Genomic DNA, 16817 nt, shown 5'->3' on the forward strand with positions numbered 1-16817 from the left:
CTCATAATTCCTGCTCAATATTATCATAAAAGAAAAAATGTTGCTTGTTATTGGTATTGATTTTGATTCAGGAAAATCTGGATTTGCAATATTTACTAGCTGTGGTGACTTACAGTCATTTTTTTTTTGCCTCTTTATGTCCTAATATCTTACCTCTAAATGAAGAAAATAGAATACTCCATTGCCTGAAACATTGTAGTGATTCATTGAATAGTCATAGAATGTAAAAATAATCCACCTGGAGAAGAAGAAATGTAAATGGAAAAAGTATAGATTCTTAACAAGTGGAAAGTCTTTGGGATATGACCCTTCTGTCTTGTAGGCTCTTCAACTAGCACATTCTAGGTGCTCAATAAGTGTATGGAATAAGTGAATGAGAATTTGAACAAGATGTTTTAAGTTCATGTACTTGGGTGTGACTAGTGGTAGATTAAGGTCAGCTTCCCAGCTTGAGCTTCCTCAGAGTTAGTGGGTGAGTGAAGGGCTTGTGTGTAGGTAGTTTGTTGGGAAACAGAATGGAGGCAGTAGATGGGGTGAGTGAAACAGGGAAGGACAGAGAGTGAATCCAAGATTGTGTTAAGCTGGTTACCATTTATGCACTGGCTCCTGTCTACTAATGATCGAGGGTTTCCTGAAAGTATGTTAATTCTTCATAGAGCCAGGTGTATGTAAGTGATGAAGAAGGGTCTTCTAAGTGTCTCAAGCAGCAACTGTCTGGAAGGAAAGCAAGAGGTACACTGGAAAGTGATGTTGGGGGGATTAGCAGGATTAAGCTGTTCTCAGAATATAATTGTTAGCAGCTGGTTGCTGTATCCATGGCTGGAGAAAAGGTAGGTCAAGACGGTGTAAGATAGACTGCAAAATAATGTCCAACACACTCAATAATTAAAAATATTTTTTTTTGTAGATTTTCCAGCTCAGGGAGATAAGCTTATATCAGACCATAGTGAATGGAGAATCTCAACAATGTGACTGAATTCATTCTTTTGGGCATTACAAAGAATCCAGAGCTGAGGAAAATACTCTCTGCTGTATTTCTAATCATGTATGTGTCCACCATCTTGGGAAACCTCCTCATTGTGGTAACCATGGTCACAGATCAGAGTCTGAGATCACCTATGTATTTTTTTCTTACCTCCTTTTCCCTCATGGATACAACCTTCTCTTCTGTCATTGCCCCCAAGTTGATTGTGGACTCCCTCTCTGAGAGCACTACCATCTCCTTCAAAGGCTGCATGGCCCAGCTCTTTGCAGATCATTTGTTTGGTGGAGTGGGGATTATCCTTCTCTTTGTCATGGCCTATGACCGCTACGTGGCCATCTGTAAGCCCCTGCACTACATGACCATCATGAGGCCTCGGGTGTGCTGTCTGTTGCTGGGAGGGGCCTGGCTGGGGGGACTTTTCCATGCAGTTATACAGCTTCTATTTATATATCAAATACCCTTCTGTGGCCCCAATGTCATTGATCACTTTATGTGTGATTTGTTTCCATTGTTGAAACTGGCCTGCATGGACACCCACATCCTGGGCCTCTTGGTCATCCTCAACAGTGGGGTGATGTGTCTGGCCATCTTCCTTATCCTCATCACCTCCTACGTGGTCATCCTCTGCTCCCTGAAGTCCTGCAGCTCTGAAGGATGGCATAAAGCTCTCTCCACCTGTGGCTCCCACCTCACAGTGGTCATTTTGTTCTTTGTGCCATGCATTTTCTTGTTTGTGAGGCCTGTTGTCACGTACCCCATAGACAAGGCAATGACTGTGTCCTCTACTATCATCACACCCATGTTAAATCCCTTGATCTACACCTTGAGGAACACAGAGGTGAAAAACGCCATGAGGAAACTGTGGATGAAACAAGAGATGTTGTGTGGTCATTAGCTTGCATGCTAAGAAGAAATCTTGCCAAAAGGTTAATGAGGTCTTACACTCTCCATTCATTCTAATCCACCTGGAACACAGTAACCAATTACGCAAATCTGGTTTAAATGCAAATCTGCTTAATATTCCAATCATATTACTGACTACCTCTGAAGTATATTTTATATTTTATCCTTTTTCTTGAGGCTCTGATAGCTCTCATTCTCCCTCTCCTTTCTGTCTCTCTTTCTCCCTCCATATTTAACCTATATTTTGAATAATTCAAACAATTCCCAGTTTAGGGCTTTTGCTTTTCTTACTCTGTTCACTGCTGGAATTCTCTTTCCCAGAGATTTTGCTTCACAAATTCCATCTCATTTTCTTCTACTTTCAGATGAACTCCCACCTCCTTAGACAAGTCTTTCCTGATGACTTTCTGTAGTCATTCCCTCTCAGTTTTTCTCTAACTCTTCATCTGCTTATACCTCTAACATCAATGATTACAAGCTAACTTTAAAAATTATTCCTTGGTTTTTATTTTCTCTATTTTCCCCATAAGATCATAATCCTTATAAGGGCAGGGATTTTGTTTATTCATTTATGTTGTGAGTAGAACACTGGCAGTCACCTATTAGGTGCTTAATAAGTACTATTGAGTTAATATAAGTCTAAAAGAAACTTTTAAAAAATATTTGCAAATTCACAAGTTGGGTGAAAAATAGGGGACAATAAATAAATATATACTCTTTATGAGTTAGTGTTTTCCCAGATTTCATGCTGCCAAATGTCCTTTGGGGAGGCTTTTGGAAGAAATGACAATTTCAAGTTAGTAGGTTACTATTCATTGTGGAAGACAACACTATCCAAATTTTCAACTTCCTCTTTTCTTCCTTTAGAGAAGTAGAGAAAAAATCACTCGTGTCAACGTAGTTACGAATCTGGTGTCTAAATCTTGAAACATATAGATGAGCTACCTTGATGAGAAAAGAGCAACTCTAGAGACCCCTATTTTTTAACAATGTGAGAAACAATTCCTGCTATTATGAAGTTGAATTTCTAAATCCAAACGATGCTTATTTTCTTCTATATTGTGCTTTTTCTGTCATTAGACAGACATTGATGCTCTTTAAAACTGCCTCCCTTGACTGGGTATATGGGAAGACTAGGGTTTTAGTCTAATTTAGTATGCTGTTCTGGTTTTCTTATTTTTTTAAATATATGATGTAAATGATAATAATTACAGTATCAGTTATAGTATTTCAAACAGTATAGCATGATATTTGAAAGAATATTTTTATCTGTAAATATAAGATGTGTATGTGTAATAAGTATTTCACATTAATTATCATCAACTCTTTTCAAGAACCAAGATATTCATTCATTTTTTTGAAGAATATCTGCTGAGTTTGTATGAAAAGTATCAAATAATCTTATAGGATTGGGGTATACTAGTGATGAATAAGGCAATAAATTTTCATTTTGCCCTGGAGTTGACTTTCTAGTGCAGGAGACAACATATAAAATGACAATAAGGTCAAAGAATATGTAAAAATGAAAACAAGGCCATAGGATAACTGATTCTCTGAAAAGTGTAATGGAGTGGTCATGGGTGACTGGATAACTCTAGTTAGGTGGACAAAGGGGGCTTTTCTGAGAGGTTATTTCTAAACTGAGACCTGAAAGGTGAGATAGAACCATCCTTAAGCACATCAGTTGGAAAAGCATTCAAGGCAATAGAGAAAAAGTTGTGCAGAGACCCTCGGGTAGAAGTTCAGGGAGGCCAGTGACAGTGGACAAGAGAGAGTGTGGTTCAACTTGAGATGTGAAAGGTGCGCTGGGCGCTGATCAAGGAATCAATTATTTTTTTAACACTCAGGTTCAAGAAGTACTTGGGCATCAGAGTAACTCTTAGAATAAAAATGAAGAATCTAATCCTTCATGAGCTTACAGATGACAAAATTGCTATCAAATATATTTGCACAAAGCTTTTAAAAAAAAACTGTTGCTATGTCAGTAGCAGAATATAATGTTTACTGTCTGCTGCAATATCTTAAAATTGAATTCCTGAATATGATACAAGAAAACAGATGTGAGGTGTGAGAAGTACTGTGTCCCAGGCTTCAGCTGAGTCCCTGGGACATGCCCCGCCAAGTGTTGGTCCTTGGCTTTGTGCAGGAAGAAATTCAAGAGCAAGCCACAGTTGAGTAAAGGTAGATTTATTCAGAGAGATACATTGAAAGGCAAGAGAAAGGCCACAAGGTGTGGGGGTTGGGCACTCAGATTAAAAGTAGGTACATACTCCATAGACAGAATGTTGGCCATCTTGGAAGGGAGGAGAGGGAGAGGCAGGTGCTGCAAGGCACGGTGTTGCCAGCTTTTATGGGCTTTGGTAGTTTCATATGCTAATAAGTGGAAGGACCAGTCTAGCTAGCCTTGGGAAGGGGCTGGGACTCTCAGGAAGTTGGCCATTTCCCACTTTGGCCTTTTGTGGCTAGCCTTGGGACTGCCCTGGGCCTGTGGGCACTTAATTCACCATGTTAATATACTACAGTGGGCGTCTAATGAAGCTCAAGGTTTACTAGAAGTTAAATCTCCCATCATTTTGAGCCTCAAGGCCCGTTGATGGTTGAATCTTTCAACATTTTGCTATTAATTGCTATATCATTCCTTGAATGGCTTGCCCTGCCCCTTTCCTGTCTCAGCCTGACTACAACTCTTCACTCAGTTCAAGTCAAAGATGAAAAAGCCCATGACAGTGTAATAACTTTGATCTCTGTAAGAACCTTATGATAATCTTTTTTTTTTTTCAGTTTTAATTATAGAATTTGAGAACTGGGAGGATCATAACGAGATCCCTAACCTTAAGTATTTGTAATATTTAGGTAATTTTCCAGTATCAAAATTAGATATAGAATTCACCTCTTCTGTTACATAGATGAAAGCGGTTCTGGCCACTTATGCAGAATTTATTATCTGTCATATTCCACAAATTTTTTCTCTGATCTGTAGTATAGGTCTCCCTAATTACTACCTATGAAGTAGCTTTACTCATTAAACATATTACTTAGCAACTCAAAGCCTGCCTTTATTTTTCTCTAACACTCTGATGTTTAAAATAAATCTTGATCTTACCTCTTTTTTATACGAACTTGTTGTTGCTAATATTAGATTGTAATTCATATGATCTCTATATCAGAATTGAACTTACTCAATTAAATTACTGAATTAGTCAATACTATTCATGATACAAAGACATCACAATATAAGAATATATGTGCAATGTATAAAGGAATACGTCTTTTAATTTGAGGGAGAGACTGGTCTAAAAATCAGTTGCAAACTTCAAACTTACTGGAAAACATTGGATGAACTTGCTTCCTATTTCACTCAGAACTAGCTAACAGAAGAGAGAACTTATATTTACCAATTTGGCAGCACCCATTCAGTTATATGCTACCTAGCTCTGTTACAAGAATATAAGATCCATGAGGAAAGAAACTTTTATATGACTTTTTCCATTTCATTTATTGTTTTGTCCTCACTCATGGCACAGTTTTTGTATTGACAGATGTACCCTAAATATAAAAAAAGTACAATTAGTAATTGGATAAATATTTAGTTATTGCACTTGAATTGGTGATAAATTTTTATATATTTGACCAAATGTCAAGGCAGAATAAATTGAGTACTAAATAAAAAAGAAAGAAAAGCTTGCTGTGGCAAGTGGGAATATACATGATAAATATACATTCACTGAAGCAAAATGGTTGGACTGATATTTATTCTTGTGTAGCAATAGTCAGAAAATGATTATCAAGCTGTTTTTTTTTTTTTCCAGGTTACATCTTTTTTACCTTAATTCTGTGATGTGGTATAGTAGGATCTTTATAAAACAGATGTAATTTTAAAGTTTAGTAGAAAGTCCCAGTGAATTTAATTAAGCAAGAATCAATCTTGGACACATTCCAATCTAAGACTTAATGATGGATGTGACTAAGAGAGAGAAAATGTTCAGTGTTCTTTGCCTCTATTGGGAAGATAGATTATATGCTTTTAAGAACTGATATAAAATTTTTAGGAGGTCCTTTGTTAGGCTTAAAGCAATGCATTAAAAGGCAACAACAATAGCAACACAAGGAGGTCTCTCAAAATCTCCAGTCAAGTAGTCTGGCTGTACCAACATGAGAGAGGGAGAAGAGTTAAACAACTGAATGGTATTTTTCTATCTTGGAGCTAATAGGAAAAGAGGTAACTGAAGACAACTTTCTCTGGAAAATGGCACTTGCTATCTCCACATGTAAACATAGGATTTGCTTGTCTATTTGAATAATTATTCTAACGTGGTAAACTTTTGCCTTTGTGTGCACTGTGGAATTTTCTTTTAAACACTGTGGAATTTATAGTGCAAATAAAAACATTCTTATGAATAACCAGAGGAATCCATGGAGGAAATGAACAGACAGCTGAATGAAATCAGACTTATCCTCAAGTAATTTCACCTTTCACCCCTCCTTTGTCATATTGGATGAAAGAAGAATTCCAGGATTTATGAGTGATTTAAAAAGTCTTCCTTCAGACTATAAGCAAGCTTTCACTAGTAAGACTAACTGTAAATAGTGGGAACCAGGATTCACAGTTGGGTGACTTTCTTTGTTATGTAAGACATAAATCATTTTGCAATAAATCAAATGTAGGTATTAATTCTAGTTTTATCACTTAAAAATTTGTGCATTTGGAAAAATTAATGAGATAGTATGACCCTCATTATATCAACTGTAAAATGGTGATTACAGTACTTCTCATGTAAATACTAATTGTGATGCATTAAATTGTGAGGGCATGATTGAAATCCACTATGAGAGTTTTGAGCGGTTGATTGATATAATCAATTGATATAATCAGAACAAGATTTGAAGAGTATAATTTGAGCTAATTCAGGAGAACAAACTGTTGGAGGCCTGAATAAAAGTGGAGAGGCATGACAGGAGGCTACTGCAGTGGACCAAGAAGGAAATAAGTGGTAAGGAATGAACAAATTTATGATATATTTTGAAAGTAGAGGTCACATGATTTGATAAAGCTATCAATGAATACTATGAGAGCAAAAAGATTTTTGTCTGAGCAAATACATTGAAGGCGGTGTCATTTAATGAGATGTGAAACAACTTTTTAATTGTGGAAAATTTAGAATTTGTGTTATATTTACTAAGTTGATATCCAACTTTAAATGTCCAAAAATAGAGGTATATCTTATAGAAATGTTAAAACTTGGGTAGAGAGAGGGACTAGAGACACAAATTTGACTGCTTTAGCATTTTTTGTTCAAGAAAGGGAGAAATAGCCAACTAAAGACCCCAAGAAAGAAATCTCAGTGAGTTCTGAGAGAATCCAGGACAGTGACCTTCTATTGATACTTTGATCTACTCACATTGAATATATAAATTAGTTTAAGTGGGTCTCAATATTATATTTTTGTGATTAATTTTTGTTGTTATTGGGGGTGGTAATTAGGTCTATTTTTTTTTAAATTTATTGTTAAAGGAGCAACTGGGAATTAAACCCAGGACCTCATGCATGCTAAATCATGTGCTCTACCACTTCAGCTATACACTACCCCATATCTTTATGATTATAAATGGTGTACTTTTTCATGGAATTACTTTACCATCATATGTTGTTCTTTTACTTTTCCTTAAAATTCAACTGAAGTATTACTTCCTCTAGAAAGACTTCTTTGATTCCAGTTTGATTGATATAGTCCTACACTGTGACTCTTAGCTGAGTGTGAATATCCTTATAATGACACTTATTACATGGGTCTGGAATTTTCTGATCTGTCATTATTTGTCATACCACTGAGTGTAGGGACCTACTGCTATTCAACTTGGTAATCATAATGTCTGTGATGCATTGGACCCAAATACATTCTCTTCACGCATACTTTTAATTGAATGGATAAATAAAAGGCAAAATTTAAAGAACATTTAATAATTTTTCCCCTTGGTTTGTAGGTAAACTGCTTCTAATTTGTGAACTCAGCTCCTGTACAGACTAGATGCAACCTAGGAACAATGTAACTTATTTCATCCTCCTGGGCCTCACACAGGATCCAAAGGAGCAGAAAGTCCTTTTTGTTATGTTCTTGTTTTTCTACATTTTGACCATGGGGGGCAACCTGCTCATTGTTGTGACTATAACTATCAGTAAGACCCTGAACTCACCAATGTACTTTTTTCTTGCCAGCTTATCACTTATGGACATGGCTTATTCCTCTTCTGTTACTCCCAGATTGCTTTCAGTCTTGTTCTTTGGGGAAAATACCATATCCTTTGAATCTTGCATGGCTCAGCTGTTTATAGAGCACATTTTTGGTGGATCAGAGGTCTTCCTTCTGTTGGTGATGGCCTATGATCGTTACGTGGCCATCTGTAGGCCCTTGCATTATTTGGTTATCATGAGGCAAAGGGCGTGTGTTGTGCTGCTGGTGGTGTCCTGGGTTGGAGGATTTCTGCACTCAGTAATTCAACTTGACACTATTTATGGGCTCCCATTCTGTGGTCCCAATGTCATTGATCACTTTACATGTGACATGTATCCCTTATTGGAACTTGTCTGCACTGATACCTATGTCATTGACATCTTAGTGGTGGTCAATGGAGGACTGATCTGCACTATTGTGTTTCTGCTCTTACTCATCTCTTATGGAGTCATCTTGCACTCTCTAAAGAATCTGAGTCAGGAAGGGAGATGGAAAGCCCTCCAGACCTGTGTTTCCCACATCACTGTGGTTGTCTTCTTCTTTGTCCCCTGTATTTTCATATATGTAAGACCTGCTAAGACCTTCTCCCTTGACAAATCATTGACTGTGTTTTATACAATTGTAACCCCCATGCTGAACCCATTAATCTACAGTCTAAGAAATTCTGAGATGACTAATGCTATGAAGAAGCTCTGGATAAATAAAAGCAGATCAAGTATTAAGTAAGTTCTATATCAATCATGATGAAACTCATTTAACATTAGGGCCAATCCCCCTGAATGTAAAAGTCTTCATAACTCTGATGCAACTTTCCCCTTCCTCTAAAGGAATTGCAATAATTATATTAAAACATGAACTATATGTTCATGCTATCAGTGACAATTTCCCGCTAGAATATATACTGTATAATGTCTGTTTTATCACTATACCTAGAAAGGTGGGATGCATTTACAATAGGAAACCTGTAAATAATATGTAATTAATTAATTAATGGAATTTTTATACTTATACTAATTTAAATTTATTTGTGCATTTACTTTATAACTTTTTCATCTTTAGTTTTACTTTACATCAGAGTCTTACCTTTTCTCTTCATGTTTTATTGTTCTATTTAAAGTATTTCATGCTATATAGACTATTCAATTCATTTGCTTTACATATGAAAATTTTAGTATAATATTTTAATTTTTCAAATAAACTTGAAAGTGTGATGGATAATGATAAATATTTGAAGCAGAACCCATGTAAAAATGAAATAGTGTAGACCAGAACTCCTCTACATCCCATAGCGTTGTCTCACAGTTCTCCCAGTTGCAGTCACTACCCTGTTCCTGAAAGTTTTCAAGTAGTAATCTTGCAAATACAAGTATATTTATGCCTCTGTGTATAAATGTTGCATTTTGCTACTGAGGCTCCTGAAGATCTTTGTGTACCTGTCTATATAGATCTAACTCATACTATTTAACTTCCTTATAAAGATGTACTCAAATTTAAATGTCCAGTCCTCTTCAGGTTTTTCCTGTCTTTTCCTAGGGTAGATAATTGTGCAATGCAGTGGTTTTGAAAAATTTTAAACCTAGAGGTGAAATTTTTGAGTCAGTTGGTTTATGTATTCATAATGTTGGTATTCACAAAATGCCATACATGAGCTTGTAGTAAACTCACTATTCCCTTCATTTTGGAAAAAAATGTTTGACCACATTCTCAAAAATGAACACTTGATAAACATTTGTGGTGTTTGACAATCTCATTAAAGAAATTGTGTTTCACTTGTATACTTTAATTATAAGTAAATAAATATAATTAGAATTTGTACATCTATTGTGGTTAAAGTGATACATAATTTTTTTCAAGACTTACGTATTAATGAATTTCATGTGTTTTATTTGATTGCTGAAATTTCCCATACTAATTTTATGATTTAATTAAATACTAAGGAATTTATCCCAGTTATCTTATGTGTGGAGTTATTGTTTTTCCAGCTTGTGATTTGTTTTTGATATATTTATACTGTGCAGAATGTTTTTGACCATGTAGAAATAATTTTGCATTTACATGATTAAATCTATCAATATTTTCATCAGATATTTTCTTGCTTAGAAAGAATTTTCCTATTTCAATGCCTATACTATTTTCCATAGTGGTTGCATCCATTTATATTCCAACCAAGAGCGTACAAGTGGTCCAAAATTTCTACATCATTACCAACATTGGTTTTTTATAAAATCAATTTCATTTCACTCACTGGGACTCTGCTCTCATTATCTGATCATTTCCCAAAGGCTCCATTTCAAAATATTACCACTAACATCCTTCAGTGGTCAAGGACTTTTAATATGTATTTATACCTACTAAGGATACTCTCCTAATTACTTCCCTAATTATTTCTTCAGAAAGTTCTTGCATTCCTAAGTATTTGCATTTTATCATATCATATTTTTCAAAGTTTTAAAACTTCCCATAAAATATATGTAGACTGTCATAACTATGTATTTGTTTTGAGAAAAATGACATATTTTTATATCTTATTTTCTCATTCTGAATTAAAACATATATTGTGTAGAACTGATTGATGTCTCAAAAAACTTTTAATCATTTCCATAGAATGTAAGTAAAATTTGCCTATTGGGTTTTTTTAAGGTATTTTATTCATTTTTTTAAAACATTTTTTAATAGAATTATAGTCATTTTACAATGTTGTGTCAAATTCCAGTGTAGAGCACAGTTTTTTAGTTATACATGAACATACATATATTCATTGTCACATTTTTTTTCTCTGTGAGCTACCACAAGATCTTGTATATATTTCCCTGTGCTATACAGTATAACCTTTTTAATCTATTCTTCATATGCTTCTCAGTATCTACAAATTTCGAACTCCCAGTCTGTCCCTTCCCACTCCCTCCCCTCTGGCAACCACAAGTTTGTATTCTATGTCTATGAGTCTGTTTCTGTTTTGTATTTATGTTCTTTTTCTTTAGAGTCCACATGTGAATGACCTCATATGGTATTTTTATTTAAACAGAGAACTCTCTGATGTAGATTTGATGAACATTTTTAGTGAGTTGATCAGAAAAGATTTAGTGTCTTTTGCTGGCATTCTGAATTATAGCACAGTCCTCAAGGTCAGGGATATATGTCTTTATTTGAACATTCATAAAAATTGACACATTGTAACTGATGGTACTTCAATTAAAAAATAAAATAAAAAAGAGGAAATAGATAATCTGAACAGACCAACTACTAGAAGTAAAATAGAATGAACAATAAAAAACTTCCCTGCAAACAAAAGTCCAGAATCAGATGGATTTACTGAGGAAATCTACCAAGCATAGGAAGAATTAATTATACTGAACCTTCCCAAACTCTTCTAGAAAGTTGAAAAGGATGGAACACTCCCAATGTCAATCTATGAAGCCATCATCACCCTGATATTAAAACCAGACAAAGACACTACCGAAAAGGAAAATTATAGGCCACTATCTTTGATAAATGTAGATGCAAAAATTCTCACCAAAATATTAGCAAACAGAATCCAACAACACATAAAAAAGACTGTACACTATGATCAAGTTAGATTCATCCCAGGGACACAAAGATGGCTCAACATTTGCAAATCAATCAGTGTGATTCACCACATCAATAGATGAATGGACAAAAATTACATGATTATCTCAAAAGATGCAGAAAAACACATTTGATAAATTCAATACTTATTTATGATAAAAACTCCTACTAAAGTGGTAGAGAGGGAACATGTCTCAACATAATAAAAGTATTTATGACAAACTCACAGCCAGCATAATACTCAATGGTGAAAAGTTGAAAGCCTTCCCACTAAAATCTGGAACAAGACAAGGATGCCCACTCACACCACTTCTATTCCGCATTGTGTAAGGTGTCCTAGCTATAGCAACCAGACTAGAAAAAAATGAATTTTAGGGTGGATTTTTCTTGTTCTGTGAAGGAAGTTTCGGGCATTTTGATACAGGTTGCACTGAATGTGTAAATCAATTTAGGTAGCATTGACATCTTAACAGTATTAATAATCTAGCTCATAAATGTCTTTCCATTTACATGTGTCTTCTCTAATGTCTTTCAGCAACATTTTGCAGCTTTCAGTGTACAAGACTTTCATCTCCTTGCTTACATTTACTCAAGTATTTTATTCTTATTGATGCTGTTGCAAATGGAATTGTTTTCTTAATTTTCTCTTCATGTTGTTTGCTTGATAGTATAAAAATTCAACATCCTTTCATGATAAAAAGTCTCATTAAATTGAGCATAGAAGGAAAGTACCTCAACACAATTAGGGTCATACATGACAGAGCCACACCACACGTCACATTCAACATTAAAGTTTGAAAGCCTTTACAGTAAAATCAGGAGCAAAACAAGACTCTCATCTCTCCTTTGCAACATAGTACTGTAATAAAAATTCCTATTAAATTTTTGTTTTCTACATGTAGACCAGGTCACCTCTGAAATGAGATAATTTTGCTTGATTTTTATTTAATATTACTCTCTGTGAGAGTGCTTTGACTGGTAGTCATGTCCTATCCTTTAGAGCTCAGCTTGAACATCACTTTTTAAGAAAGGTATTTTCTGATTCCATTTTCCACAGTAAGTTTCTTCCTCTTTTCTCTGTAACAGCACTTTATTTGCTGTCCTATAAGAATGGCATTGGACTACAACTATTTTATTGTCTCTTTCTTTATCGTCTGACTGCATTATAAAAATATAAAATCCATGCAGATAGGAACTTTTATATGGCTGTATTTCCCTGTGTTATTCATTGCTTATTAATTCTCACCCATAGCACAGTTGGTATATTAAAATAGGTACCCTAAAGTTTATATAAAAAACAATTCATAATTGTATAAATAATTAGTAATTATATTTGATATTTGTGACAGAATTTTTATATATTTGAGCAAACATCAAGGCAGAATGGACCAAGTACTAAGTAAAAAGAAAGAAAAATTTGCTATGGCAAGTGGGAAAATATATGAAATATTAATCTTCATTGAGTAAAAATGATTGTGCTGATATTATGTTTTTATTAGCAACAATGTCAACATGATTCTCAAGCTGATTATTCTCTCCATTTTCCATCTTTTTGATCCTAATTAAATGATGTGGTTTAGTAATATCTTTACACATAGAGGTAATTTTAAAACGTAGTGGAAAATCCCAGTGAATTTAATTAAGCAAGAATCAGTCTTGGACACATTCCAGTTCTAAGACAATGATAAATGTGGCTACAAGGGATAAAACATACAAAGTTTTGTGACCCTATTGGGAAAAAGAGGTGATATCATTTTAAGAACTGATATATATTTTTCAGGATGACCTTGGTTAGACTTGAAGCAATGCATAAAATAAGATAAAAACAACCCTGTAATGTCAAAAAATCTCAAGGTGACTAATTTGGCCACACTGACATGATTGAATGAGGACAAACAACTGAATGGTATTTTTCTGTTTTGAATTTAGTAGAGAAAGAAGTTACTTGGGATAAAATACCCTGGGAAATGGCTAGTTGCTATCTTCCTATGTAAACATGAATTTACTTGTTTGTTTAATAAATTATCCCAACATGGTGAATATTTGTTTCTTGGTGGGCACTGTGGAATTTCTTCAAAATTTCTAAACTGCAAATAAAAATAGTTTCTGAATAACCAGAAGAGACCATATAGGAAATGAACAGAGAGCTGAATGAAGGAAAATATATCCTAATAATACAGCTCTCTAATTATCTCCCCTCTGTGGCCACATTGAATGAAAGAGGAATTCCAAGCCTTTGTGAGTTGCTTAAGTCATCCTCCAGACTGTGAACAAGCCTCCACAAGGTGAGACTACCAGTAGATATTGGCCACCAGGCTCACCATTATATCACTGTCTTTATCATCTAAAAAAATTTTAATCTTTTTGAAATACATGAAACTTAGATTCCAATTCTAGTTTTATCTGTTAACAATGTGTGACCTTAGGGAAATTAATGAGATGTTCTGAGCCTTAGTTCTTCAAGTGAACATGGGAATTACTGTTCTTGTTAATGTGAATAATAAATGTGATACATTAAAATGTGAGTGAATGATTGCAATCGACTATGGGACTTTTGAGCACTTGAGTGATATAATCAGAACAAGATTTAAAGAAAATCATTCGGGCTCCTTCAGGAGAACAAATTGTCGGTGTCCAGAATAAAAGTGGAGCGACTCGGCAGGAGGCTATTGCAGTGAACCAAGAAGGAAACAGGGGAAAGGGAATGATCAGATTTGTGCTACACTTTTCAAGTAAAAACAGTCGCATTATTTTTTAAGGTATCAATAAGTCATATGAGAGCAACAAGGGAACAAATATCACTGTGAGATTTTCTGTCTGAGCAATTACATTGAAGGTGGTAACATTTCATGAAATGGGGAACACTTTTTGCATTGTGGACAATTTAAAATTTTGTGTTATATTTACTAAATTGATATTCCACAGCACATGTCCAAAATTGGAGACACTGTGTACAAAAATTGGAAAACAAGTGTAGAAGTAAAGGCTGGAGACTCAAATTTGACTGTTTCAACATTTATTGTTCAGGAAAAGGAGAAATATCCAACTAAAGGCCGCTTGAAATAGGCCTCGTGAGTTCTGAGACAATCTAGGACAGTGAACTTCTGTTCATAGTTTGAGCTCCTCACACTGAATATGTAAATTAGTTTAAGTGGTTTCAATATTACACTTTTGGACTTTATAAATTATGGACCTGGTCATGAACTCCTCTTCCTATCTTGTTTTTTACTTTTCCCTTAAAATTCAGCTAAAACATTGCTTCTTCTGGGAAGCCTTCTCTGATTCTAGTTTGACTGATACGTTCCTACTCCATGACTCAGCTGTGTGTGAACACCTTTACAGTGGCACTCATTATATGGGTCTGTCACATATCGTATATGAAATCACCCCGGCATATATTATATCAATGAGGGTAGGGAACGATGCCTTATTGAACTTGGTAATTACAATGTCTGTGACACATTGGACATGAATAGATATTCTATACACATTGTTTTGATTGAATGGATAAAAGAGATTAACTTTACAATGCATTTAAAGGTTTTCCACCTGTTTTGTAGGTAAATTGCTTCTAATAATGTGACCTCAGCACCTGTACAGACTAGATGGAACCAAGGAACAATGCAACTTATTTCATCCTCCTGGGCCTCACACAGAATCCAAAGGAGCAGAAAGTCCTTTTTGTTATGTTCTTGGTCTTCTACATTTTGACCATGGGGGGGGCAACCTGCTCATTGTCGTGACTATAAGTGTCAGTAAGACCCTGAAGTCACCAATGTACTTTTTTCTTGCCAGCTTATCACTTATAGATCTAATATATTCCTCTTCTATTTCCCCCAGATTGCTTTCAGACTTGTTCTTTGGGGAAAACATAATATCCTTTGAATCTTGCATGACTTATCTGTTTATAGAACACTTTTTTGGTGGATCAGACATCTCCCTTCTGCTGGTGATGGCCTATGACTGCTATGTGGCCATCTCTAAGCCCTTGCATTACTTGGTTATCATGAGGCAAAGGGCGTGTGTTGTGCTGCTGGTGGCGTCCTGGGTTGGAGGTTTTCTGCACTCAGTAATTCAACTTGACACTACTTATGGACTTCCATTCTGTGGCCCCAATGTCATTGATCACTTTACGTGTGACATATATCCCTTATTGGAACTAGCCTGCACTGACACTCATGTCATTGGCATCTTAGTGGTGGTCAACGGAGGATTGATGTGCAGTATTGTGTTTCTGCTCTTACTTTTCTCTTATGGAGTCATCTTGCACTCTTAAGGAACCTGAGTCAGGAAGGGAGATGGAAAGCCCTCCAGACCTGTGTTTCCCACATCACTGTGGTTGTCTGTTTCTTTGTCCCCTGTATTTTCATGTATGCAAGACCTGTTAAGACCTTCCCAATTGACAAATCATTAAGTTTGTTTTATGCAGTCATCACCCCTATGCTGAACCCATTAATCTACAGTCTAAGAAATTCTGAGATGATTCGTGCTATGAAGAAGCTCTGGAGAAAAAAAAGCAGATCAAGAATGAAATAAGTTCACTATCAGTCATAAGGAAACTCATTTAACTTTGGAGCCAATCTCTCCAAATGTAAAATTCTTCATAAATCTAGTGTGACTTTCCTTTTTGCTAAAGGAATTACAATAATTATATTAAAACATGAATTATATATTCATGCAATCTTTGACAATTTTCCTGTTAGAATATAAGCTGTATAATGTCTCACTGTACCTAGGAAAGTGGGATGCAATTACATTAAGGAATCTATAAATAATATGTGATTAATTGATTAATGGAACTTTTATAGTTATACTAATTTTAAATTAATTCCTTCATTTACATTTATAAGTTTTTCATCTTTAGTTTTATTTTACATCAGAGTCTTATCTTTTATCTTCATTTTTATTGTGCTAGTTAAATTATTTAATGCTGTATAGACTAGTCTTCAATTTCAGTTGCCTTATATATGAAATTTTTTGTATATTTCAATTTTCAAAATAAAATGGAAACTATTTGGATAGTAATAAATATTAGAAGTGGAACCCATGGAAAATGAAATACTGTAGAACAGAACTCCTCTCCATCCCATAGCATTGTCTCCCAGTTCTCCCAGTTGCGGCCGCTACTCTAT

The 16817-nt window shown here is 35.0% G+C and overlaps 2 protein-coding genes and 1 pseudogene across 2 annotated transcripts; all 3 read left to right on the forward strand.

Annotated features, from left to right (window-relative positions):
- The first annotated feature begins 950 nt into the window (after window positions 1-950).
- LOC102541304 (olfactory receptor 4C6-like) lies at window positions 951-1880 on the forward strand. The gene has a single exon (XM_006219408.2). The coding sequence runs from the start codon at window positions 951-953 to the stop codon at window positions 1878-1880; it is 930 nt and encodes a 309-aa protein (XP_006219470.2).
- Window positions 1881-7914: 6034 nt separating this feature from the next.
- LOC102541054 (olfactory receptor 4A47-like) lies at window positions 7915-8844 on the forward strand. The gene has a single exon (XM_015252193.3). It carries the CDS (start codon window positions 7915-7917, stop codon window positions 8842-8844), a length of 930 nt encoding a protein of 309 aa, XP_015107679.1.
- A 5055-nt stretch (window positions 8845-13899) lies between these two features.
- Window positions 13900-16221, forward strand: LOC107035127 (olfactory receptor 4A47-like; annotated as a pseudogene).
- Window positions 16222-16817: the final 596 nt, after the last annotated feature.

The sequence above is a fragment of the Vicugna pacos genome, chromosome 10 (genome assembly GCF_048564905.1).
Source record: "Vicugna pacos chromosome 10, VicPac4, whole genome shotgun sequence".
Taxonomy (NCBI): domain Eukaryota; kingdom Metazoa; phylum Chordata; class Mammalia; order Artiodactyla; family Camelidae; genus Vicugna; species Vicugna pacos.